General features: G+C 46.3%; 1 protein-coding gene and 1 long non-coding RNA gene across 3 annotated transcripts in view; both read right to left on the bottom strand.

The window, feature by feature from the left end:
* The window catches only part of NECTIN2 (nectin cell adhesion molecule 2), a 78,442-nt gene that overhangs the window by 18,278 nt on the left and 32,431 nt on the right, over positions 1-27,733 (bottom strand). The window contains exons 2-6 of one of the 2 annotated variants that reach the window (XM_087940178.1): positions 18,394-18,747; positions 12,947-13,240; positions 10,993-11,110; positions 8,873-9,021; positions 6,635-8,177 (exon numbers count right to left, since the gene is read on the bottom strand). In XM_087940178.1, the coding sequence (XP_087796304.1) occupies positions 7,711-8,177; positions 8,873-9,021; positions 10,993-11,110; positions 12,947-13,240; positions 18,394-18,747 (1,382 nt within the window). In that variant the 3' untranslated portion in view covers positions 6,635-7,710. Of the gene's footprint in view, positions 1-6,634; positions 8,178-8,872; positions 9,022-10,992; positions 11,111-12,946; positions 13,241-18,393; positions 18,748-27,733 lie in introns of those variants that run through there. The other variant, XM_087940177.1, reaches the window with a different exon arrangement.
* LOC148124976 (uncharacterized) lies at positions 1,056-5,703 on the bottom strand. The gene is made up of 2 exons (XR_015744709.1): positions 3,566-5,703; positions 1,056-3,527 (listed from the first exon to the last, which is right to left on the bottom strand). It is a non-coding gene; the product is annotated as an uncharacterized LOC148124976 (long non-coding RNA).

Genomic DNA, 27,733 nt, shown 5'->3' with positions numbered 1-27,733 from the left:
AGTGATGGAGAACCCACAACTTCTGAAGACAGAAGTTTAATTGTTCTAAATGTCAGGAAAGTTCTCCTTAATTTTGCTGGGAGAAGTTTATGATAGACAATTCCTTAGCATAAAGTTTATGCTACTCTTCTTACGTTTTTGTTCACCACGCAGCTATGATTTCCTTTAAGCCAGTATTTCTCAACACTGGGCAAATTTGAGGCATGTGGACTTCAATTCCCAGAATTCCCCAGCCAGCCATGATAGTTGCAGAATTCTGGGAGCTGCAGTTCCACCCCTCCCCCAAAATCCTAAATTTACCAAGGTCGAAAAACACTGGTTTAAGCCATTTCTAGTTGAGTTCACCAACTCACCAACTCAATCTACAGAGTACAACGGTTGAATTTGTGCACTTTGTCCAGAGGTGCAAACTGTGCTGTGTTGGTGTAACGTTGTGTAAATATATCTTTTTAAGACAACTATGGGATGGCAACAGGACGTGGGAGGTGAAAATCTAACAGATAAATATTTTGGAGAATGTTGGGGAGCTTGTAATTTCACTTTCTTGTCCAGAAAACAGACCTTGGCAACGTGTTCAATTCTTTCAGCACATTTTTCTCAAAGCCTGCCATGTGGCGTCAACACCAAGCATTTGAAACCCTGCCATGGAATAGGGAGAGTCTTAGAAAATCTGGATTCCTTCTGCAGTGGATGATTGCACATTTACAGCAGTGACTCATTTTAAGAGCAGACTTGGCCACCCCAAAATTGTCATCACAGCTTTGGTCTGCCCGTATCAGAAATCCATGTAAACATGGCTAGGTTTTTCCCAAGTCAGACGAAGGAACCAGATTCCTACCAGGGGCTGTTTGGAAAATCTCCCATGTTAATCTGTTGCCAGCTTTGCAACGACACTGAGCTAATTATAAACGCCATCCTGATTTGGCTATTAATATTCCATGAACTGTTCCACACTTTGGAAGAAGGACCACGTGATACCCAATGAAACACCACTGCAAGTGTTTGTTTCTCGTCTGTGGTATTTGCATGCTGAGCCAGTCATGCAAGGGTCTTGATTTAGTTTCCTGGTGAGTAAATTCTGCTGTTGGTGAAAGGGCACCTCCCTGAGATTTCAACTTTTCCTCCCGAGACATAACCAACTCAGAATTTGCTTGGGAAGATCGGGGAGATTATAAAAAAAAAAAATAATTGACTGGGTTTATGCTTCATACTAAATTATTGTTGGTCGATTGGGTTTATTAAATAGTTCAGGTTTGCAAGTGCTAAACCATGCACCAAGCTTTATAAATCACAGTGGGTGACTTCAGACTCCTCTTCTTCACTGCAAATCCTACTCCCTTCTAGAACTGATGATGTTACCCTAGTTGGGTAATGAAACGTCTACAACAAAACCACCAAGCTCAGAGAGCACCAAGGACCTCATAGTCCTCCCCCTCCCCATAAACCCCTCCCTTCTAGACTGATGATGTTACCTAGTTGGGTAATGAAAACGTCTGCAAGAAAACCACCAAGGACCTTCTCATACTTCCTTCTGTTTGGGATCTTCTGCTCCTACTGCAACCCAGACAGTCTACTGTCACTGAATTATCTTCTAGCTATATTTTACTTCACTGATATGTCTTTCTTAATTTTCACAGGGTTCTCTGACTTCACAGACCAAGATCGGTTATACGATCCATGTGTGGCTGAATCTGGCTGGTTTTAATCAACTCAGTTGTTTGCATTCACACAACACCATTAATTATTCGTTCATCGTGTGTTGGGTTGACAGAAGTCATGAAACCACAAACCAAGGAGTCCATTTGTGGCCTAGTATGTTGTGTTAATTCCGTCTAGGGATGTCCACTCTTGGAAATTTTAAGAGCTATGGGCTTCAATTCCCAGAATGGCTGGCTGGGGAATTCTGGGAGTTGAAAGTCCACCAGTCTTAAAAGTTGCCAATGTTGGATATCTCCGATCTAGAGTGAATTGTGATCCTGCGCCAGCAGACCAAACAATTTATGAGGACATTATGGATCTAATACTTGACTTTTGAGTCTTACAAGGATATGGAGTCAGGCTCTGACCTTGTTACAACCCTTCTCCAAAATTTAGCCCTCTAAGCCATTTTAATAGCCTTTTAAGTAGCAACAGCTGGTAAGTGTGTCTTCCCAGACCGCAGCCCCAGCTGGGCCAAAGGATGAAAATAATCAATTATGGGTTTCAACAACACATCCCAAATCTGTAGAGATTCACAATTCACAACAAGGGTTTTTAGTGGGACCCGGTCCTGATGTGGAAAGAGATGTCAACAGCTGGGCAGGAAGAAACAACTGGATCACATGTATGGCACATTAGCCAAGATCTCCAGCCAAACCCTTCACAACAAGGATGACTTTTGCCGGCCGGCAATTATGCTGAAACTTCACCAAGCTTTTTCCGGTGGCAATTGCTTTCAATGGGTATTTAAGAGAACTGGATCGAGATCAGACGCAAAATAATCCACCGGGAATCTGCAGAGAGAGTTTGCTTTTTTCCACCCCCAAATTGCAAGCCATCAAAATCTTGCCGGGGGTGGATGGGATTTCTTACGCTTCCATCTAAAAGGTTTCATCCCACCACCACCCAAAGCCCCGCCGATTGGGGCGGCTGATAAAAACTTGAGAAAGACATCAAGAGGGAAGGAAATAAAAGACGGGGTTTTCCTTCAATCACGGTTGAGGCCCTGCTGCGAAGTGGAAGCAAGAATGGTTCGCGAGGAGAGGAAGGAAGGAGAGAGCTAGTGAAGGAACTGTGTTAAGTACAGATAGTCCTTGACTTACAACAGTTCACTTAGTGAGCGTTCCAAGTTACGATGGTGCTGAAAAAAAGTGACTTACGGCCACTTTTTCACAGTTGCAACCTTTGTAACATCCCCTAAATGAATGGCTATAAGTCGAGGATTATCTGTACTGCCCATTTTGTACCCTGTTGGACTGTTTGGGGACTTCAGAGGATAATTAGGACTGCAGAAAAAACAATTACCACCAACCTGCCTTCAGTTGAGGATCTGTCTACTGCACGAGTCAAAAAAAGGGCTGTGAAAATATTTACAGACCCCTTACATCCCGGACATAAACTGTTTCAACTCCTTCCCTCAAAAGCCCTGCACACCAGAACAACTAGACACAAGGACAGTTTTTTCCTGAATGCCATTACTCTGCTAAACAAATAATTCCCACAACACTGTCAAACTACTTAGTAAGACTGTATTATTGCGATTCTTCTTCTCATCCCTCCTTATCACCCATCCCCTCCCACTTGTGACTGTAGGACTGTAACTTTGTCTCTTGTATCCTTACGATTTATACACAGACTGTTTCCTAGTAGGATTTGATTGCTTATTGTACCCTATGACTATTATTAAGTGTTGTACCTGATCATTCTTGACTCTTGATGAATGTATCTTTTCTTTTATGTACACGGAGAGCATTTGCACCAAGACAAATTCCTTATGTGTCCAATCACACTTGGCCAATAAAAGAATTCTATTCTATTCTATTTTGAGCCTACCCACTCATCCATCCATCCACCCAATCCAATCCACCCACCCACCCAATCCATCCATCCATGCAATGCAATGCAATCCACCCACTTAAGTTTCTTGCATTTTAGCAACTCTGAATTTGCCCCGGTCCTATACCTCTCTCTTCTTTCATTGCACCCCGCCAGAAAAATGGGTCACTCCAAGCTGTTCTAACTCCCAATTTTCAGCCCTCACCCCCCGACAGCGGGAGGATGCTGGATGAAAACAATTCAGCAACTGGAGCCCTACAGGTTTCCCAGCTCCACCTGTCTGCCTGCTGCCTGTTAAGATGCCCCCCCCTTGCAAAACACACACACACACACAAGGGGGCTTCCCAATTTTGACAGTCGGCAAGCACAAAAAAGGCACCGTGCCCCTAGCCCCAACCCTAATGGCTCCATTTCTTTTCAAAACAGCCTCTCTTGGTCTCCCGTACGGCAGGCTGCTTCGAAGAACCCTGAGCTCCTTTCCGAGGCGAGACAGGTGGTCACGGAGGAGACATGTGGGGAGTCGACAGCACCTACGGTTTGCAAGCCACAGGCATCTGCTCGCGCCAACAGAAGGTGGCTCTGAAGGTTGCTTACATGTTGCTGTCATGTAATGTTTGAAGAGGAGTTTGCTCAATACCCAGAAACACAGAACAAGGAGGGGAGGAAGGTAGCGATGGCTTCGGCAGCCAAGGAAGCTGAAGTTGCGATTAAAAAAAAAAAAAATTGTCCAAGTTCTTTTAAATTTTAGAAAGAGAATCTGCCAGCAGGTTTGAATCGCTGAAGAACAGAGCGGCTTGTTCCAGAATTAAAAAAAAATACCAGATTTTAAATCAGGGAAGGCTACGAACTCGACCGTGGCTATGCCCAGGATAAAGGAGAAGGAAGGAAGGGAGTTTAAAAACGGAGGGAGAGAACGCCCCGATAAAGCAGCAACGGACAAAACTTAAAAATAAAGGCCATCTCCAAAAAAGCAAAGTCAACGGGGGAAGCCAGGATTCCCTTAACGACCGAGCGACTAATTTTAAGAATTGAAGAAACGTGGCGGGAAAAGTCGCAATAGGGTGGCAAAACTCACTTTGTGAAGGCCTCCCTTAGCAACGGCTCAGTTGTGGTTCGTTAAGTCGAGGAGCCCCTTTATTAATCTGGAAATATTTGTTGTTTTGCATTGTGGCGGGGTAGCTGTCGGTAGTGGGGGGCTGGGGGTGGGGGTGGAGGGAAAATTCTGGGCTTACTTTCCTGCAGGAAGGAAATACCATTCAGGCTTCTTAATGTCAGGCGAAGGCTGCATCAACTGGGCTGCCACGGCTCCCAGATGCCCGGAGGACATTATTAAATACATGCAGAAAATGTCTATTCATATCACATTAAGAATTGCAAAATCTGCTGGCAACCTTGGAGAGGTTCAGAGAGAGAAAGAGAGACGCCTCGAAAACCATTTGGGAGCGTGAGGCTGAGGCTGGGTGGTGAAGTAACGAGAACACCTGTCAGTTCTGTACCTACAGTTGTTGAATGAAATGTAAATGTGCGTTAAACCAAAGTTGGGTTTTCTCCTGTTATCGATGGCAGCCTTAAGTGTCTGTTTACCCCAAAAGGGACCTGCCCTTTTGAATCTCCATATACAGGTAGTGTTGGAGGGGTGCGGTGGCCTAGAAGTGGAGCTCTCGCCTCACCCTCAGGAGGGCTGTGAGTTCGATCCTAGGTAGAGGCAGATATTTCTCTCTCCGGGCACAATGAGAATTATACCTGCCGAATAGAACTCCGCACTGGCAACAGGAAAGGCATCTGGCCAGTAAACACTCAGCTCCATTCAGTTGCCATTCAAATTTGGGGGCACACTGTGGAATGTAAATGAGTGGTGCGGTGGCCTAGAGGTGGAGCTCTCGCCTCACCCTCAGGAGGGCTGAGTTCGATCCTAGGTAGAGGCAGATATTTCTCTCTCCGGGCACAATGAGAATTATACCTGCCGAATAGAACTCCGCACTGGCAACAGGAAAGGCATCTGGCCAGTAAACACTCAGCTCCATTCAGTTGCCTTTCAAATTTGGGGGCACACTGTGGAATGGAAATGAGTGGTGGGATGGCCTAGAGATGGAGCTCTCGCCTCAACCATCAGGAGGGCTGTGAGTTCAATCCTAGGTAGAGGCAGATATTTCTCTCTCTGGGCACACTGAGAATTATATCTCCTGAACATAAACTCTGCACTGGTGATAGGAAGGGCATCCAGCCAGTAAACACTCGGCTCCATTCCGTTGCCCAGACTCCACCCCGCATTGATTATGGGGTCATTCAAAGAAGATGTTGACACAGGTAGTCCTCGGCTTACAATAAGTTTGTTTAGCGGCCATTCCACGTTACAACGGTGAGTAGCACTGTTGTTAAGTTACAAGCACGATTGTTCAGTGAATCTGGATTCCCCATTGATTTTGCTCATTGGGTCACAAACGGGGATCACAATGTCCTCGGGACACTGCAACCGTTGTAATTACGAGTTGGGGGCCAAACCTCTGAATTTTGAACATGTGGCTACGGGGATGCAGCTGCAACGGTCGTAAGTGTGAAAATGGTCGTAAGTCATGTTTTGCAGTGCCATCGGACACTAAATGAACTGTTGTAAGTGGAGAACTACCTGTATTGTAAACCACGGCTAAACCTGAACAGACATGAGATGTTTTCCTGTCGCCAAAATGTCATTTTCTCTAACAACCAAAGGTGGGAAGTGTGTCCCCTTCAGGACTTGTGGACTTCAACTCCCAGAATTCCCGAGCCAGCCATGGCTGGCTCGGGAATTCTGGGAGTCGAAGTCCGTAAGTCTTAAAGGGGCCACACATAATTTCCCACCCCATCTTACGCATCCATTTCTCCACCTGACCTCCCTGGACACCTTATTTGCCAACGGTCCTGCATCGCCGCTTTCTAAATCCAAGTGCATCTGCCAAACATAATAAGGTCGAGACAAAAACCTCCTTGTCAGTCTATTAAGAACCATTTCAATTTCACCTCCAGCAATGCTGATATTTATTTTTATACCATTCCAGGCACCCATCCAAGTCTTGCTGGCCAAATCGAAGACAAGAGCGAGCGAGAGAGCAAAGATAAGAGGTAGGTTTTGAGACAGCATTTAATTACACACAAGCAAAAGCAGAACTGATGTTGAGATGGGGGGAAGAGGACAAGGGAAGGCACAGCCAAACCTACTATGAAAATATCTTCTTTGTGCTTTTTTGCTGTTGGGGTTTTTGTTTTTGTTTCGTTTTGTATTTTAAAGTTTGGGTATTTACAGACAACGGAGAGAGGACATATAAAGTAGAGCACAAGGAAGATAGCGTGTGAACATGGAAGACCCAAGAAATGGCTTGGCTCCCATTATGGGAGAGCCATTCCTTACTTTCAGCCTTCCACGCGGGACCATTCCGGAGACGGAAGGAGGACGTGGTACACAGCCAAACCATGGAATCCACAAGACGGACAACCTCAAGCAATTCCCGGATAATTCCTTAACCCAAGAGTTTTTTTTGTTTTTGTTTTTTTAAAAAGAGACCTCAGGGATCGCCACCGGGACCCCTTCCTTTCTCCCAACCCTCCAAGGATACTATAAGACACAACAACAGGATATTTTAAAAGTCCCAGTTTCCTGGAGCAAGGGACGGCCGAGGAAAACCCAGCCTTTGAAAGCAGCCGAGTCTCTTTGCAGTCAAAGTCGAGAGCACCAATCTCAGCGGAGTCCCGTCAGAGAGGGCGTCGAAGTCTCTGTCCCCCACCGGAAGTCCCATTTCACGGGGGACGCTGGATCAGTTTCGTTCCTTTCCTGAAAAGCTTGGAGTACCAGGGATCCCCATCCGGTTCTCATATCCTCCAACGTTTAAAAAACAAAGGCAAGATTTTAAAATCCTTCTAAGGCAGCGGTACCGAAAAGATCTCTCCAGAAGGGACAGTTTCAAAGGCTTTGATAGTTTTCTTGTCAGTTTCCCTTTTCCTGGGGACAAACCCCCGTTTTGTTCTTCCTCCGATGCCCAGCTGCCCTGACAGCTGCCTCTCGTTCCTTAAGCAGGGCTACTGTCGGCCGAGTCTGTCAGTTAAAAAAAAATTAAAAATCCTTCAGGGAGCATTAAAAATCCTACAGAGAGCCTCCGAGAGTTTTTGGGCCCTTCTCTTGCAGGATGACTGTCCAGACGGAGCTCACACATAGACAGCCGTTTTGGAGATGATAGAACCGTCGTGCTGCGATTCCATGTCGTCGTACTCGTAGCCATGCGGGTCGGGGCTGAATCGCAGAATGGGGCCCAGCTGGTCAAATCGTTCTTCCTCATCTTCCCGGTGCCGCGGGGCGTAGCCGTAGGGAGGGTGCCGCCGTTCCTCGCGCATAACCTCCTCTCTGTAATCGTCCTCCTCGTCGTCCTCTGGTTTTCGCCCCATGGCGGGTTTCAGTGGCTGGTCGAGTTCGGTGAAGTCGTGGGTCGGGGGCTGAGCAGTGCCGTTGCCCAAGGCCCGAGCCTTGGCATCAAAGGAGCCTTTGGAAGCTCGGAGGTGCCGGCGGTGCAGGATGAAGAAGACTATGATCCCCAGAAGTGCCAGGGCCAGGATCCCCCCCACGATACCCCCGACCAGGGCTCCAACGTTGCGGCTCTGACTCTTCACCGGCTGGTCTGAGTAAAGAAAGGAAGACGGGGAAGTCACTCCGAGAAATGCCAGTTGTTAGTAATACCAGCACTGGGGAAGGGGCAGAGCCTCAACTGGATCCAGGCAAGAGAAGACTGGGGGGCTCCTCGGGGACCCTGCCATCCATCCATCCATCATCATCACTGTCACCATCTCGCGCAGGGGGCCAAGAGGCCCCGAACGTCCAAAGAGAAACTAGGGTATCAGAGAGTTGAGAAAAGCCCGTTCGTCCCACATGTGAGGCACCCCAGCTATCCTTGTCCCCACAACCTGCTCTGAACCCATAATGTACACCCACAATCCTGGCCTATCTGAGCCACCATTTGAAAGCATTTGAACCACCATGCCTCGGGCTGATTAAACCTCACAATGGCTTCCCACCATCCTTTTGCGCAAAGCACCACACGCTGAATTGGTGACAGAAGAGGAAGAATTCAACTATTTAGTCCCCCAGATTGAGTATTTTTTTTTTTTTTAAGACCTCAATTATTCCACCGTGCAGCTGACAAGACTCCGGATGAGCCCCAAGCTGGATCTGCTTAACATGCCCGACCTGCCCTCCCATCCCTGAGCAGCGAAGCGGCACCGAAAAATCTTAATTCGTCTTCGTCCCCCACACACCGTTAGCCGACCCCCCACACACACATTTTGAAAAAAATTGCCAAAAGCCCAGAGCTCTTACCCCGGACGAGGATGATTTGCTGCGTCGAAACCTGCCCCACACGGTTGGTGGCTTGGCAGATGAAGGTGGTATTCACAGTGTAATCCACTCTTTTCACGAGGAGGCGTTCACCTTGAACCTCTACGGACTTCGGAAGTTGCCCACTGGACCTGGGAAATCAAGGAAGGGCAGGTAAGCCATAAAGAAAGTCCAGGAATCAGTTAGATAAGTAGGCGGGTAGGTTCGTAGGTAGACAGACAGATGACAGATAGATAGATAGATAGATAGATAGATAGATAGATAGACAGACAGACAGACAGACAGACAGACAGATGACAGGTAGGTAGGTAGGCAGACAGAGAGACAGACAGATGACAGATAGATAGATAGATAGATAGATAGATAGATAGATAGATAGATAGATAGATAGACAGATGATAGATAGATAGATAGATAGATAGATAGATAGATAGATAGATGGATAGATAGATAGATGATAGACAGATGAAGAAGAAGACAGACGAGATAGATAGAGTAGATAGATAGATAGATAGATAGATAGATAGACAGATGATAGATAGATAGATAGATAGATAGATAGACATAGATAGATAGATAGGTGGATAGATAGATAGATAGGTAGGTAGACAGACAGACAGATGATAGATAGGTAGGTAGGCAGACAGACAGACAGACAGATGATAGGTAGGTAGGTAGGTAGATAGATATGGATGATAGATGGATGGATGGATGAATGAATAGACAGACAGACAGATAGATGGATGAGTGATGGATGGATGGATACGTAAACAATAGATGGATGATGGATGGGTAAATAGATATGTAAAAGATGGATGGATGGATAGATGGATGGATGGATGGGTGAGTGAGGGAGGGAGGGATGGATGAGTGGATGGATGGGTAAATAGGCATGTAAAAGATGGATAGATAGAAAGATAGATAGATAGATAGATACATGGATGGATGAGTGATGGATGGATGCATAAACGATAAATGCATGATGGATGGGTAAATAGATATATAAAAGATGGATGGATGGATGGATAGATGAAAGAGCAATGGATGGATACGTAAATGATGGATGGGTGGGTGGATGACAGGCAGGCAGGCAGGCAGATAGTATATAGAGGAATGGATGGATGTTGGATGGATGGATGAACACAGATAGATAGATAAAGTAAGATTGACAGATAGATGGGTGGCTGGGTGGCTGCATGGGTAAGCATGGACACGCCCTTCTTGTTCAAAGTAAGCTCTCTCTAGGGGCCTTCCGTACAGGGAATTTTCGACTTACCATCATACCTGAGACCAAAGTTTCCACTGCAAAGCAAAACCGCTGCTATAGGAGTCACACCTGATTTTACGACCCACTTTACCATAGTTGTTAAGTGGAACATTGGCCGTTGTTAAGTGAATCCCACGGTTCATGAAATGAATCCTGCTTCTGATTTCGCTTGTCAGCTCGGAAGCTGGAAATTGGTGATCACATGACTTCAGGATGCTACAACCCATACACGCCAGTTGCCAAGCACCCGAATTCTGACCATGTGACCTGGGGGAATGCTCTGTCAGTTATAAGTGTGAGGATTGGTGGTGAAATCACTGTTTTCAACGACATTGTAACTTCGGATGAATGGCTGTAAGTCAGAGGTCTCCAAACTTGGCGAGTTTAAGACTTGTGGACTTCAACTCCCAGAATTCCTTGGCTGAGGAATTCTGGGAGTTGAAGTCCACAAGTCTTAAACTCGCCAAGTTTGAGGAGCCCCTGCTGTAAGTTAAGGCCTATCTGTATTTTCAATGCGAGAACCACTAAAGAGAACTAAAGATATAAACAACTGGCATGGTGGGATCCGTTTGGAGGAGCCCAGGATCATCCCAAAACATGGGAGTGCAGATTTTTTTTAAAGGCAGGAAGAACATTTCTGCTGGCTCATTTCAACTCTGGCCCCTTTTACCCCCCTGTGGACTTCAACTCCCAGAATTCCCGAGCCCACTCCCAGAACCATGCTGGCTGAGGAATTCTGGGAGTTGAAGTCCACAGGCGGTAAAGAAGCCAGAACTGTGCTATGTTGGGGCCAGAGCTGACGAGGGAAAACAGGAAACGATTCAGTAGGACTCACGTGGTCCAGGAGAAATCTACCGGGGTGGGGTTCCCCCTCGCGTTGCAAATGAGCACGGCGTCACTGCGGGTCAAATACCAGTTGTCGTCGTAGCCTTCTATGTAAACCTCGGGAGCATCTGCAAAGAAAGCAAAAAAAAATAGAAAAAAAAGCTCACGCTTGGCTGAGAAGAAAATGGACACTGCAAACGGAGACGAGTCGGGCGTCCTGGAGTGAGGAGGAGTGCTGGAAGAGTAATACCCCCTTAAAAAACCTTGGTCCAGCTGTCCCGGCTGGTAGCACCTCATAAGGGCCCCTTTCCAGGGTTACAGGAAAAGATGGTCAACAGTTGTGAAGGCGGAAGAGGTCTCTATGCCCCAACGGAAGATAAAACAGTAGAACCGTCTTTTAGGACCGTGATGGCGAACCTTTTCGTTGTGGTGTGCCGAAAGCGTGCGCAGGGTTCAAGGAGAAGGGAAACTCTGGTTTCAAACCTCCACTGCTTTGTGGCTTCCACTGTGTTTGTGTGTGGGGGTGGCGGGGGGGGGTTGGGTTGGGGGGGGGTGGCAAGAACTTTTGGGGCCCGGATCAGAACAGCTCAAGGCTCGTAGTGGGCCGTGGCCTGGGGATTGGGGACCTGCTGCTGCCAAAGGTCTGACTTTTCTCCACATCAAGCAACTCCACACGGATGTCGGGAAAACTGCCTGGAAGGAGGGGTCAAGCGAGGAACTAGCCTCGAGTCCTTGCGGCATAATCTTAACCTCCCCTTCTATCTGAACTTCTGGGAGGCCTGTTTTTTTGGCCTGCCCAAGCCTCCATGCGCATCCTGCACTTACGTGCATCCAAAACAGGCTGCATGAGGACACCTGGGAGGGCCGGGGTGGGCCGGGCCAGCCAGGAGAGGGTTTGGGGGGTTCCCCTAACTGTGCAGAATCTTAGCTAGGGGCTCTCCAGAACCCCTATGAACCCCCAGCAGCCCCCAGACCTGCCCAATTCTTGCAACCGTTCATCGTATGTTTTACCCAGTCCCCTAATCATCCTGCTTGCTCTTCTCTGCACTCTTTCCAGAGCCTCAACATCTTTTTTATAAAGTGGTGACCAAAACAGGATGCAGAATTCCAAGTGTGGCCTTACTAAGGCTTTACAAAGCGGTATGGACACTTCAAATGATCTTGATTCTAATCCCCCTCCTCAGCCACAGAAGCTGCTGGGAGGACCTTGGACCCGTTGTTCCCACTCTCTCCGTCCAGCCCACCACATAAAATGGACATAGGATGGTCATTGCAGTGGTACAGTGATTCAAAAATCTTTTACTACCTGGTATGAATAGGCATAACTATGTATACTTATGCATAAATATGCAAACAACTACGTAGGTATATGAAAATATGACATTAAATCAAATGTAAAATAATTGTAACAGTATTTAGTAATATTTTATATAGTTAAGAATATGTCAAAGTGAGTGAAAACTACTACAAATATGCTGCAATGAATGGAAATATGTTTTTAATTGTTTTTTAATTGTAGAATTTGTTTCATGAAGTTTTTTAAAAATATATATAAAAAATAAAAAAATTACTACCGATTCTGTAGGTTGGTGTGGCTTGGTGGGCGTGGCAGGGGAAGGATATACTGCAAAATCCCCATTCCCTCCCCACCCTACTAACCTGCTTTCCAGCTCCGTTCTCCTGTGAACCAAAGAAGACCCAGCCAATCAGCTGGGACTCGGGAGGCGGAGAATAGATGGGGGCGGGGCCAGTCAGAGGCGGTATCGGCCGGTTCTCTGAACTACTCAAAATTTCCGCTACTGGTTCTCCAGAACTGGTGAGAACCGACTGAATCCCACCTCTGACTGAGGGACAGAAATGCTAGTCAGGAACGCGATGCATGTTGGCTTGTATTCCTAACGTTCTAACCCAGAAATAAACTCCCGGGGGGACAGCCTTCCTCAGCCCCCAAAGCCGCAACTCACACAATATGGAAAGCCGGACAGGGAAGGACTCGGCTTGTGGCAGGGCCACGTGCTCGACAAGGCAGGTGATCTGCTGCTCGTTGGCTTCCTTGGTGGGGATCATGGTATAGTGCTGGGTGACGGTGACGGTGCCGTCAGAGTTGTTGGTCTGCTTGACGCTGGAGTTGCCGTTCAGCCTCGACTGCCAGGTGACGCGAGCCGGCGGCTTCCCGTTGGAGGAGGTGCACACGGCCACAGGCTGCTCCACGTTGCTGGCCTTGACCTCCAGGGCCTCAGCACTGCTTGTGGGCTTGGCTGGAGGAGAAAGAGAGGGGAAGGTTGCATGGGCGGAAGATGCCTGACCCCAAGGCCAGGCTTTATGAGTAGCATTTCTCAACCCAGGGTTGCTTTTAAGATATGGGAACTTCAGCTGCATGGAATTCTGGGAGTTGAAGTCCAAGACTGCTGACTGGGGAATTCTGGGAGCTGAAGTCCAAGCCTGCTGATTGGGGAGTTCTGGGAGTTGAACTCCAAGCCTGCTGACTGGGGAATTCTGGGAGTTGAAGTCCATTCATGGTGGCTGGGGAATTCTGGGAGTTGAACTCCAAGCCTGCTGACTGGGGAATTCTGGGAGTTGAAGTCCAAGCCTGCTGATTGGGGAGTTCTGGGAGTTGAACTCCAAGCCTGCTGATTGGGGAGTTCTGGGAGTTGAACTCCAAGCCTGCTGACTGGGGAATTCTGGGAGCTGAAGTCCATTCATGTGGCTGGGGAATTCTGGGAGTTGAAGTCCAAGCCTGCTGACTGGGGAATTCTGGGAGCTGAAGTCCATTCATGTGGCTGGGGAATTCTGGGAGTTGAACTCCAAGCCTGCTGACTGGGGAATTCTGGGAGTTGAACTCCAAGCCTGCTGACTGGGGAATTCTGGGAGTTGAACTCCAAGCCTGCTGACTGGGGAATTCTGGGAGTTGAACTCCAAGCCTGCTGACTGGGGAATTCTGGGAATTGAAGTCCACAAGTCTTAAAAGTTGCCAAGCTTGGACACCCCTGGTTTAAATTATGGGGATTATGCCCCTCTCCCGGCCAGGACTTATGGGTTTCTAAAGGGAGCCTAATGTTTTCTTTGCATCACCCAATCTCTCTGAAGAGAGAGCTAGTTATGCTAGTTTCAAAGATAGTATCCGGGGACCTTTGTTTGCAAGTAATTTGCAGAGCGTAAACACAACATTTTGGGGGCGGGTGGGTGGGAGGGAAAGGAGAGGACAACATTTTCTCATCGTTTGCCAGATCTCCCCACCCAGAGGTGCCATCTATTTCGGAGAGAAAGTCCCGGAGGGGTTGCCATGCTTGGAAGTAAAATGAATGGGATCTCCAGATAAAAGAGAAAGGGAGGTTCTTGGAAGTTTCCCACAGATTCCCCCTGTAATCATAAGAAATTCAGGGCAAAGAAGCATCCGAGTCTGTGTAGAATGCACAGGGCAAAAATCCCTATAATTGTTTGTAATTACAACGTGTGCAAAATCATTCTCAGGAGATACCTGAGTTTTACAGGTCAAAAAAAAAAAAAAAAAAACAGGGGCCAGGGGGGGAGACATAAGATGGAGGTTGGGATTCAACTATTGTCCAGGAGGTTTAACTTTTTGTTTCAGAAATAGTTGTACAAAAATGTGGACTCCTGGAAACTTTCTTGCATTGATCGCATTCAGTCAATAGGAGAAGCGCTCTTCAAATATCTGACTGGTTGCCACATAGATAAAAAGCGGGGTCTCATTCATTGCTTACTCAAAGGGCAAGAACACCTTAAGAGTTTCAGGAAGGAATTTCAGGCTTGATGTCCAAAGGTATTTCCTGACTGAACTATTCATTAGCCAGTGGAACAGGCTGCCACATGAATTGGTACTACCCCAAACTGCTGAAAATTTTTGCACAGCCTTCCAGAGGGTCTCAAAAATTTCAAGCAGGCGTTGCTCAAGAAATAACTCCACGTCTCTGATTATTATTATTACTATTATTACTATTATTACTATTATTATGTAATTCTACATCACAGGTAATCCTCAACTTACGAATGTTCATTTAGCGATTGTCCTGAGTTACATTGGCACAGGGGGAAAAAAAAGTGACTTACGACCAATCCTTGTAGTTACAATTAATGGTCACGTGGTCCAAAGTGCTTGGCAACTGGCATGGACTTATGTGGCAGTTGCAGCATCCTGAGGTCACGTGATCCCCGTTTGCGACCTTCCCAGCTGACTTCCGATGTAAATGATGGCGGGAGGGAGCCAGATTGGCTTTATGACTGCCCGATTCACTTAACAACAGTGGCAAAAGAGGTATTAAAACGTGGGAACGACTCCCTGGGCAGCCGCCTTGTTCAGCATCAGAAATTCCGGTGCCCATCGTGGTCCTAAGTGGAGGATTATCTCATTTTGGTTTTGTTTTTTTAAAGTAAGAAAAGCAAAGCTCACTTCCGGAAGAGGGCCTCGCCCGGTCCCATATTCTGCGCTCCTGCAGAATTGCAAAATGCAGAAACCTTGCATTTTAAATCAGCCGCCTTCTTAAGGTATAGAATAGAATAACAGAGTTGGAAGGGACCTTGGAGGTCCTCTAGTCCAACCCCCCTGCTTATGCAAGAAACCCACTTCAGACAAATGGTTATCCAACCTCTTCTTAAAAACCTCCAGTGTTGGAGCATTCACAACTTCTGGAGGTTAAGTTGTCCCACTGATTAATTGTTCTAACGGTCAGGAAATTTCTCCGTAGTTCTAAAGAGGAGCCCCTTACCAAATATCTCTGCAGGAAACCTTTGGAGAAATGATTCCGAAGGAGTGTTAGGTCTGAGCAGACTCCAGCCTTTTGTGTGTGGGGGTAGTGTGTGTTAATTTTGCTCCGCAAAAGAACCTATTACTAGTGTCATTAGCCGAATTCATCCTGCAATAAAATGAGTGGCCCGTAATTAATTGGAAGAATGGGGACACACCGCTATCTCGCGGTCCTAGAATGCATGACCTAGCAAATCTGCTCAAGTGCGCAACAGCCCCCAGGAAGTCACTCAAAACCGTCAGGAACACTTGAGTACCAGATGTACAGAGAAACAGATGTGGTTGGCTTCACTCATTTGGGGAGCTAAAGGCCCACAACGCCAGAGGACTCGGGCAAAGCCGGGGTAGTTTTGCAAATAAATAAATAAACTCTTAAGCAGCCGACTGGGTTCTTCAGAAGAGTGGGTGTTGGCCTCTTAAAATTCTCTTTCTCACTTACGAACAGCCATTCATTTATTTAACCAATTGTTGTTGTTGTTGTTGTGTCGCCTTTCAAAAATTATAAAATTACTAGCTCGATACCCGTGTTTCGCTACGAAACTATGTGATTGGGCTTAGTTTTTGAGGAGGAAAATAGGCGGTGAGGGGGGAGAGAATTCTGCCTACAAGCATCCATCGGTAGTCATCTGGCTAGCCTACTGTCAATGTGTGAGAGAGTTGAAGGCTGTTTGGAAACTGAAAAGAGTATTTGCTATGTGAGCAAGAAGACAGCAAGGAGCCTGGGCGTGGCTTAGCTCAACTGTTCTATATTAAAGCTGCTTGGTGCTCTGAAACTGAAACTCCTCTCTTGTGTTTTGTATACGGAAGAGATTTCTTTTCAGGTGGGGAGGGGGAGTAGAATTCCTTAGCATCAGAGCCTGTTAATAATAATAATATAGGATATACTGATGCTCTGGTGGTCATTTGGAAAAATCCTTTCTTAGTGAGCACCTAGAAGCCAAGAGGAAGATATGTGCCAAATTTCAAGTTTGTAGGCCTTATGGTTCTGGAGATTTTGTGATGATGCATGAGGGGTATTTCGTTTTTATATATATAGATAAAACTCACAGGGGTAATGTTACCGGGTATGAGCTGAAAATATTCGATATAGATTTTTTTTCAGGATTCAAAAGTCAACTTCAGGGTCAGTCAATTAGGAAACAGACCCAAGGAATAGTAAAATTCTGTTTTCTTGATCTAGGTTGTAATACAGGCTGTCCTCGGCTTATGACCACAATGGAGCCCAACATTGCTAAGCGAGACAGTTGTTAAGTGAATTTTGCCCCGGTCGTTAAGTGAATCACTGCAGCTGCTAATAACACAGTTGTTAACTGAATCTGGCTTCCCCATTGACTTTGCTTGTCGGAAAGTCGGAAAGGTGAACATACCCTGGGCCATTGCAACCGTCATAAATATGAGTCAGTTGCCAAGCATCCAACCATGTGACTGTGGGGTTGCTTCAACAGTCATATGTGTGAAAGACGTAAGTCACCTTTTTCAATGCTATTGTAACTTTGAACAGTCACTACATGAACTGCTGTAAGTTGAGAACTACCTATACTGTACTTGAAAACCTCTTATACCAAAGAGAATCAAAGCTGGCTAATCTTTGAGCTTCTTTGTCATGCTTTTCCGATTTCCTGGGCTAAGCTCATGTTTTACCAATGGCTGCCATTCACCTTACACCTCTGTGTTCCCCTACAGCTAGGCTCTTCAAACTTGACAGCTTTAAGACTTGTGGACCTCAACTCCCAGAATTCCTCCTCCAGTCATATTAGCTCAGGAATTCTGGGAGTTGAAGTCCACAAGTCTCAAAAGTTGCCAAGTTTGAAGACCCTTGCCCATACAGGTTCACATGCCTTATGAGCTCCTCCATGAACTGCAACTCAGAGTTTCACAACTTCGTTTGGGAGTGTGTGTGTGTGTGTGTGTGTGTGTGTGTGTGTGAACCTTGCAAAGTGTTAGCCGGAGGGCTTTCACCTGCTGATGGAAAGCAACTGTGATGACCCGGGGCGTGGCACAAGGGCAACACAGTCAGATAAGCAATAAGAATCCCGTTATTATCTCCAACTTTGCCCTCAATGTCCAGGTTATCTTCTGGCAGGAGAAAAACTCTCACAGGAACAGCCTTTGTCTGCACAGAATTCAGTCTAAAACATGGTTGACACAAACTGTAACTTAAAGTCCAAAGAAGCCAAACTGAAGTAATTAGTTTGGCAGGGCAGGTGAAGGAATTTCAGACTTGAAAGCATGGCAAAACTCAACACAGTTGGGAAGACACCAGGAACACAGATAAGCCACGACGATACCAAATAAATTCACGATTTGCTCCCAACAACTTGTTACGTGCAGCTTCCCTTTTTAAACACTGTGTTCCCAGCTGCAGCTAATGAAGGGAATCAGGGCCCTTTCCTCCCCTGTAAGCCATGCAACTCATGTTGCTCCCTCCTCCGTTCCTCCCTGCGTGCCCTAGGATGAAGAGGGGATGGGCCTGGGTCTTCCTCTGAACTCCCTCTCCCTTGTTCCCCCTCTCCCCTGCTCTGCCCAGCCGGACTTTGCCTTTCCCCAGTTTCCTCCACAGCCAACGGAGCCACACTCCCACTCCCTGTCAGCTGCTCGGCCTCCCCCTCCGAATCAGATTTCCGACAGGGGCATCACAGCAAGTCTTACCTAAGACGATCAGGTTGGTGGTGCCGACTTCATTGCCGTAGGGATAGGTGGCAAACTCGCAAGAGTAGGTGCCCTCGTCCGTCATGAGGAGGTGTTCAATGACCAGCGTGGCATCCGTCAAGGAGTCTACAAGGAAACGGATCCTCCTGCTGTTCTTCTCCATTGGGTAGTTTTGTCCATGGCTCGGATGGTAGACGGCCACATTCTGCCTTCGACCTCCGATCTCCTTCACCCAGGTCACTTGACTGAGCTTCACGTCAGGCCCAGTTAGCGCAATACTGCAGGGCAAAACCACTTTCTTCCCCAGGAACCCGGTGACCTCATGGTGGACCGTCACTTGCTGGGCAAGGACAACTAGAGAAGGAATATACAAGAATGTTGAGTGACGGGTCAGTGCCTGCACGGTGTCACTTTCTGGTAATTGAGAAGCACTTTTAAAGGCTACCTAGGAGGGAGGCACTGGCTCAGACGCTGAGCTTGCCAGTCAGAAAGGTCGGCAGTTCGGCGGTTCGAACCCTTAGCGCCACATACCGGAGTGAGCTCCCGTTCCTTGTCCCAGCAGCTTCTGCCAAACCTAGCAGTTCGAAAGCACGTAAAAAATGCAAGTAGAAAAATAGGGGCCACTTTGGTGGGAAGGGAACAGCGTTCCGTGTGCCTTCGAAGGCGTTTAGTCATGCTGGCCACGTGACCACGGAGGCGTCTTTGGAGAGCGCTGGCTCTCTGGCTTTGAAACGGATATGAGCATCAGCGCCCCCTAGAGCCGGAAACGACTAGCACGTAGGTGCGAGGGGAACCTTTACCGCAAAATGTTATTTCATCTTTTAAAGGAGCAATGATTTGGCTGCGCTTGCCAAATCTTGACACGGATGGGGTTCACACGACACGCTATAAACCCCAAAGTGAGTGGAGCAAACAGTTGCTCAGTTCATCTCATCTTGAGTGGTGTGGTAGAGGTGGCGCTCTCACCTCACAATTAGGAGGCTGTGAGTTCGATCCTAGGGAGAGGCAGATATTTCTCTCTCTGGGCAGGATGAGACTATATATCCGCTGAATAAAACTCCACCCTGGCAACAGAAAGGGCATCGGGCCAGTAAACACTCAGCTTCATTTGGTTGCCCAGAATCCACCCCACAAGGGGTTAAAAGATTGTGATCTCACCAGGGATGCCCAAAGAAATAAAACTTACGACGGTTTATGGTTTGCACCCCACTTTGCACCCCAGACTAAGACAATGGCTGCTTCCCTACAACATACAACTACTTTTTTTATCCTAGTCTAGAATGTTGTGTGAACCCAGCCAGTGAAAAACTGAAATGAGAAATGGCATCCTATCAGAAAGGAAAATATTTAAAATGAAATCCTGTACACTTGGAGTGTGGGGTGAAAAAGGAGATGGCAGCAAAATTTACATTAACTGAGGAAGTTTTTAATGAGATAAAAACAATGCAAAAATTAAAAAAGCAATGAAGAAAATAAGATGGAATGCATAAGAAAGTAGAAACAGAAATGAAAAGAAACAGAAACGAGAAAAACGATAAAGAACCAGCTTGAAATCTTTTTGAGTGATCACAGATTTATATCTTTACCCTCTCTCTTTAAAATTACATCTTAATTCCCTTCTTTCCATAACTACCCTTTCTAACAGTCGGCATGGCTGGTTGGGGAATTCTGGGATTTGAAATCCACACCCATCTTAAAATTGTCCAGTTTGAAAAATCACTATATCTTAAAACCATCCTATTTAGACACACATATGATTTGGGCTCGTCCTACAATTCTCTTTATGGTTAATAGCCTTTTGGGGAGAACAGAAAGCAGCTCTTTAGACATAGACATACTGATGTGGTGCTGAATTAACACACTGAAACCCTAGTAAATTGGGAAGAACGCTGAATGCCCTAAGCATAGAGAGCAATTAAAAAGATTGTTTCACTTTATTGAAAAAACAGGCTCTAAAGTCTCGGAGTGAAGGTACAGGATTAGCCTCTTTCCCTTCAAACTCACTCCTTTATTGTCGTAAAAGATTATTTATGAAGTAGTCCTCAACTTACAGCCACAATTGAGCTCAATATTTATGTTGCTAACTGAAGAATGTTTCTGTGCGGCTAAGATTTTATTTGTCGTATTTTTCTATATTTACTACAATAGGCACCCATCACCGTCTTATCCTTTCTATTTTTATCTGCTTCTTTCTACATAGCTTTGTGAGGCATGAAATGTGCAGCTCTTGGGCCCCCTTCTTCTGAATTTTAGAAAAATGGCTCAAATTTTCCATATGAAACAGGCTCTTGATGCCAAAATTAAAAGCAATGACCACCTCATTTTTTTAACCACCTGATTTGTTAAAAGTTTATTTAAGTACATTGGCAGATGGTTTTACACTGTAATTTTTCCCTAATAAGGCCAGAATTGTTAATAATCTTATTATGCCTCCCAAGGACTGCACTGTTAATTGCAAATATTACTTTAAAAAAAAAAACTTTGAAGCTAATATGTACATGGGGTAGCACACCTGAGTCAATCAATTAACCTGCTTTTCAACTGTCACCACCCTGAGAGATAATTTGGGCTGACCCAAAGCCATTCCCTCAATGAGAATGGACTGGGATATGAATCTCATATAACTCAAGCCTTTAATTATTACCATGTTCTTTTAGTTGGACTTTCTTCTTCTTTCGGCACTGCCACCCAAATTGAAATAATGGGTGTTTCTCCAGCTGCAGGGATAAATTAAGCCACTGATGTGCTGTACCATGCTTTCAGCAAAGATGTTTTATGAACTTTTATCAGTTGCAACAAGGCAGCCTAGTAGAGGGGTCCCCAAACTTGGCAACTTTAAGACTTGTGGACTTCAAGTCCCAGAATTCTCCAGCGAGCTATGCTGGCTGGAGAATTCTGGGAGTTGTAGTCCACAAGTCTTAAAGCGGCCACGTTTGGAGAACTCTACTCTAGTAGGTTGCTCTTATATTTATTCATTGGTTAAATCGATGTTTATCAAACGTGGCCACTTTGAGATGAGTGGACTTCAACTCCCAGAATTCAGTAACTCTCTGGGAGTTGAAGTCCACCCATCTTAAAGGGCCAAGGCTGAGAAACAATGCTGTCTGGGGGAATTCTGGGAGTTGAAGTCCACCCATCTTAAAGGGGCCAAGGTTTTAGATCCTAAAAGAAAACAGGTTTCACACTCGCCCACCCACTGCAGCCTGGATTACAAAGAAACTCTTAATTCTGTCACTTCCTGAATTAAATCCAGTAAGATTGTCACTTAAAGAGTGACATCATTGAGGGAAAGGCAACTCAGCCAGTGGAGGTGGACCTGCCCAATTCTTAAGGAAGGTGTGGCGGCGTGGCCCTGCAGCTTCAAAGGAAACCTTGCATTGTTCAGACTCTGCATGGAGCCACGGATTCAAGGAAAGCAGGATGTCACCTCCAGAGTCAAAACAAACCCCTTGGATTGTTTGTCAGGTTATGAGTGTAAACATTTGGCAGGACTTCTTGTAGTTTAGTTTTGTTTTGTTTTGAGCTGTGGGTAGAAAAGCGACTTGATCTCCCAACCCGGATTAGCAGTAAATATCTATTTATTTATTTAAAATATTTATGCAGATGCCCCTCTCGATATCCAATTTGAAGTTTAGGAGAACGGACCTCGGGGAAAAAGAAGGCTCGCGCTTCTCTATTGGGAGAAGATTGGCTCAATGCCATCGAGTCAGCCGTCTAGTTTCTGCCGTCCAATGGAGACCTGGAATCCCAGAGTGCAGGGATGCTTGAAGGTCATCTAGTCCAACTCCTGGCAGAGCGCAGCACTGCTACAGCTTCTCTGACATGTGACCATCCAGGATCCCTTTAAGCACTGAGAACCCACCAGCAGTTCCAAGGTTTGTTTCTGCTGAACAAGCCCTGGATGTTCTGGTTGTTTTCTTAAGCGCCTTAAAGGTGCCACCGCCTTGCTTTATTATTTGTTTATATCCCACCTTTTAAATAATAATTCAAGGCAGTAAATATATCCAACACACTTTTCTTCTCCTATTTTCTCCACAACAACAACCCTGTGAGGTGGGTTGGCCTGAGAGGGACAAACCCAAAGACATCCAACTGTCTTTCGTGGCTTAAGGCGGGACTAGAACTCACCATCTCCTGTTTATTGGTCCAAAGACACCCAACTGGCTTTCATGGCTAAGGCGGGACTAGAACTCACCGTCTCCTGTTTATTGGTCCAAAGACACCCAACTGGCTTTCGTGACTAAGGCGGGACTAGAACTCACCATCTCCTGTTTATTGGTCCAAAGACAACCCAACTGGCTTTCATGGCTAAGGCGGGACTAGAACTCACTGTCTCCTGTTTATTGGTCCAAAGACACCCAACTGGCTTTCATGGCTAAGGCAGGACTAGAACTCACCGTCTCCTAGTTATTAGCCCCAAATCTCCCGGAGCGGGACTTGAACTCACAATCTCCTGCTTTCTAACCCGGTCCCTTAACCACTAGACTCACACTTGTTTGCTAGAATCTGGCATTGCTTTGCAGCAGGCAGCCTCTCCATCCATCAAAGGGACCTTTTTCAAAAATCTTGGTGGCACAGGGAGTTTGGGGCCAGAGCAGTGACCTGCCACATGAAACCTCCTCCACTTTGCAGGGGAGTGAAGCACAGCTGCCCATCTGGCATCTGAACAAGCCAAAGGAGAATTTAGGTTGTTTGCAAAGGATCTAGCATGCTGTGTCCCCAAGAGGGAGGTGACCTCTCCAGACTGTGCCACAGGATGCAGCAAGAAGGATTCACAGGACAAAGAGGATCTCTTAGCGCTACTATTTGGGTCCCGTTATTACAGTAACGGATCAGGCCGTGCTCCATTTAACACACACATACAAACACACGGTGCCCAATTCGTTTAGCACCAATGGATGGTGGAAATGGATGTTTGTCCCAGAAAGCCCGAAACCAGCATTCAAGAGAAAGAGAGAGACAGATGTTGTGGCCTGCCAGTAGTCAACGGAGCTGGCGGCAGACTCAGACAGTGAGGGGGGTGGGGAGGAGCCTGGGCCAGTCCTGGAGTCTGGGGAAGGCTCTGATGAGGGCTCTGCATCGGAGGCAGAGATGGGGCCAGGACCGTCTGACAGTTATCAGCTGCCTTTGGAGTTGGAGATCGGTGGGGCAGAAGAACAGCTGGAGACTGTTCCCAGTTTGTGCATGCACAGAGCTGCCAGGAGAAGGGAACAGCTAAGGAACAAGGGCAGATTCAGGAGTAAAGGCACAGGTGGACAGTGAATGGCCCCTCCCATAGGGAATAAAAGAGGAGCAAAAGGGGAGTGGGGTTTGCAGGAGGCAATTAGTTTGTTTAATTAGTCTGAAGATTTGTTCCTGACTTCTTGCCAAGTAATTGCTGCTACAGCCTGGCGTTTGGAAGATGTCAGCCTGGCAACTCTCCAAGCCTGATAAAAGTCTGTAGTTATGAAATCTCATGAAAGACTGTTTTCTGGGACTTTGCTGGAGAGGAATTCCCTTTATAACCTAAACAAAAGAGGTTTTATGGGGACGAGGAGTCGGATTCATGCTTTTGGGAAGCCTAGGTCAGAACACAGTAGAAAATAAGATTGTAAGCAATGTTTAAGTCCCTTCTTCTCTTCTCTTCTCTTCTCTTCTCTTCTCTTCTCTTCTCTTCTCTTCTCTTCTCTTCAGGTGGCGGGGTCTGCTTCTGCCCTCCATCCTTGTCAGAAGCAATCTGCACGTAAGCCTAGACAGCACCAGCGATGCCAATTTGGGCTGTTCATTAAAATTAATGCCCGCATCCAAGTTTTAATCCAGAGAGACAAGGAATTGGGGGGAGAAGGGGAGCAGTACTGTAAGTCACGCACCAATTGAGCATCTCCTGCCTTGGGTTCAAGGAAAGTTGGGAATGTCCTAAAGCAAAGATGGGAAACAATGGCCCCTTTATGACTTAGGGACTTCAGCTCCCAGAATTTCTCAACCGGCATGGCTGGCTGAGGAATTCTGGGAGCTGAAGCTCACAAGTCTTAAAAGCTGCCGAGGCTGGAGACCCCTGGCCTATTCCATGCACCGAAAAATTCTTCCGCAGCAGTGGTCACCAGATAAAATTGGCAGAGATGTTCTGATCTGATGCCATCCAAAAATCTTTTAAACGGCAGGAATCCCTCCCCGCCCCCCCAAGAAAAAACCCTAAATGGGGTGAAGAAATAGAGTAACACCAGAGGGCTGGAGATTAAAATATACGCTGGACAGTCACAGCAACTGGTTATGTCAAGTCTAAAGGAGAGAAGGACTAGGGGAGACATGATAGCAGGCTTCCAATATCTGAGGGCGTGTCGCAGAGGGGACAAGCTATTCTCCTAAGCAATTGAAGGCAGAAGACGCAGCAATGGGCGGGAGATTATCAAAGAGAAAACCAACTTAGAACTAAGCAGACATTTCCTGATAGTGAGGGCAATTCATCAGTGGAATAGTTTGCCTCAAGAAGTTATGGCTGCTCCATCACTGGAGGTTTTCAAGAAGGGACTGGACAGCTATTTGTTTGAAATGGTATAAGGTTTCCTGCCTCAGCAGAAGGGGGTCCCTTCCAACTCTTGTTATTCTGTTATCGAGTTACAGAAGAAAAATGGCGAAGCTTAACATTTTTTTGGTACTGAATGCTTTAGACGGGATCTCTTTCCTACAGTCAAACCTTCTCAGATTTGCCCTTTAATTCAGAGTTTCCCCTCCTAGCCGAAGGATTTCAATGCTCGATGCAAGCCGAATTGGAGAGGCAACGGGGAAAGAAAAGAAACAGCGTTTGGGAGCGAGTAAGAAAGAAAGCGGTAGCTGAATTCATGACTTGTTTACCCTAATTTACAGCTCTGCCCGGAGCGATTTGCAAAAAGTCAGGCCAATTTGAGGAAAGGAGAGGGAGGGGGAAAAAAAAATCGCAGGAGATGTAAGCGAGGGAGCCCATAGTAGAAGAGGAGAAGCCCTCGGCCACGTACAACGTCCAGTGCTGAACGTGGTTTTCCCAGCATTGCAAAATAGGGAGGGAGGGTAGATTAAGAGATACCGGAAGGCCGTCAATCAGCACCGGAGGAATAAAGTGAATTTGAGGGTCTGAGAACACCTGTGTGTTCCAGGATAGAGAAGCTCAAAGGTTACCTGGCGGATGGGTCCAGAGCCTTTAGGAAAGTCAATCCCGTTTGGCAGTTTTTAAAATATATTATTCATATTCTATTGTTCCTCCCGCTCCCTTCCAAACAGATGGCTTCCTGTTTTATTTGGAAGGTGCTTTTTTAAAACAGAGGGGTGGGTGGGTGCTTAGAACAATGTAGAGAGCAGGAAAGGGCGGGGGGAGAATGAAGAGGCCTGAGGTTGGGTTTTTTGGGGGGTGGGGGATGTTTTGGAAGGAGAGAAATGAATAAAAGTCACATCAAGGACAGAACATCTGGCGTGGTAACCATCTCCTGTAATCTGGCGTGGATGGAGAACAGTGCCGAATGAACCCACAGGATGCAAGAATGCTGACTTACCACCGCATTATCATCTCAGATCGTTTTGAGACCCCCGTAGGAGTTGGATTCTACAAAAAAAGCTCAGCTCTATTTCCCCACCATCACGAATTTCCTTACCGGAGCCAAGAACTGGGCATGTTCACATACCGGCGGAGTTCAGGAAAGGCACTTTAATGACGGGACACTGTTTATTTTATTGGTTGGTTGGTTTCTATTCCCTCTTTATTCTTTATAAATAACTCAAAGTAGTAAAGACAGCCAACACACCTTCCTCCTCTTATTTTACCCATAACAACAACCCTGTGAGGTGGGTTGAGCTGAGGTGGGAGGGAATGGCTCAAAGTCACCTACTTGGCTTTCATGCCTAAAGCGGGACTAGAACTCCCAATCTCCTGGTGATTGATCCAAAGTCACCCAGCTGGTTTTCATGCCTAAGGCAGGACTAGAACTCCCAGTCTCCTGGTGACTGATCCAAAGTCACCCAGCCGGCTTTCATGGCTAAGGCAGGCTAGAACTCATAGCCTCCCACTTTCTAGACTGGAGCTTTAACCACTAGACCTGCCAGTTGCAAAGAATCCGAATTCTGATCACATGACTGTGGGAGATGCTATGGCCATCCTAAGGGTGATAAGACCTGGTTGCTAGGCCTTTTTTTCAATGCCCGTAGTAGTTTTGAACAATCGCTAAACGAATAGTTATAACTACGTCAAGGACTCCCTTATACAACAACATAGGATGGAAAGTTCTTAGGTGACAACACACCTTCTTAGCATTTGAACTGGCTCAGCTGCAGACAAAATTTTCTCTTCATTTGCAATTGAGAATACTACTAATTTTGTGAGATAAAAATAAGATATTCTATTTTTTTTTTAAAAAAAAATGTTTGATACAGGGTTTGACCACATTCACACAATGTACCAAACTGGGCTAATTTGAGGTGGTGTAATATTTGGCCGAATGTCTTACGGGAACTCAACTGTTGTTTCAACTTCTAAAACAAAGCAGTGTTAAGCCATCTGGAGCTTCAGGGGTTTGGGGGTTTGCCCCTTTAAACTCAGGTATTTTCAGTTGAGTTACTCTCCCGGGTAGTGGCTGCTGGATTTTGGCCTCTCATCCATCCACACCAGCTGGGCCAGCCAAACATGCTAAGCAGAAGAAAGGAAGGAAACTGAAAGAGAAAGGAAAGGAAAAGGAGGGCAAAAGGCCATCCACATTGTCCCAGGCAAATCAGACATGACACACATGCTGCTGTTTCTCGTTTGTCCTCCAAGTTGTGAATATTTTATATCTGGGAATTAATGAAGGGAGGGGTAGTTTTGAAGCACATAAGCCCAGGGATGGAAACTAACCGAGGACAGAAGCAACTTGGAATTAAGGAGAAACTTCCCGACAGTGAGAATAATTAACCAAGGGAACAGCTTGCCACCAGAAGTTGTGGGTGCTCATCACTGGAGGTTTTTAAAGAAGAGATTGGACAAGCATTTATCTGGAATGGTATTGGATTTCTTGCCTGATCGGGGGTTGGACTAGAAGACCTCCAAGGTCCCTTCCAATTCAGTTATTCTGTTATTATTATTCTAATTTCCCCCTGAAGGGAGGCTTTTAAGCAAGGATCTTCAAACTTGGCAACTTTAAGACTTGTGAACTTCAACTCCCAGAATTCCCGAGCTAACATGACTGGAGGAGGAATTCTGGGAGTTGAAGTCCACAAGTCTTAAAGCTGTCCAGTTTGAAGACCCCCGATCTACAGTATCTATCTTCTATCCCATCTCTGTCTGTCTGTCTAATCCAAGGGTCTTTAACCTTGGCAAGTTTAAGACTTGTGGACTTCAACTCCCAGAATTCCCGAGCTAACA

The sequence above is a fragment of the Pseudonaja textilis genome, chromosome 10 (genome assembly GCF_049901715.1).
Source record: "Pseudonaja textilis isolate UNSWEBS1 chromosome 10, rPseTex1.2, whole genome shotgun sequence".
Lineage (NCBI taxonomy): Eukaryota > Metazoa > Chordata > Lepidosauria > Squamata > Elapidae > Pseudonaja > Pseudonaja textilis.
The sequence above is the reverse complement of the archived record's forward strand: the minus strand, read 5'-3'. Positions and strand labels throughout refer to the sequence as shown.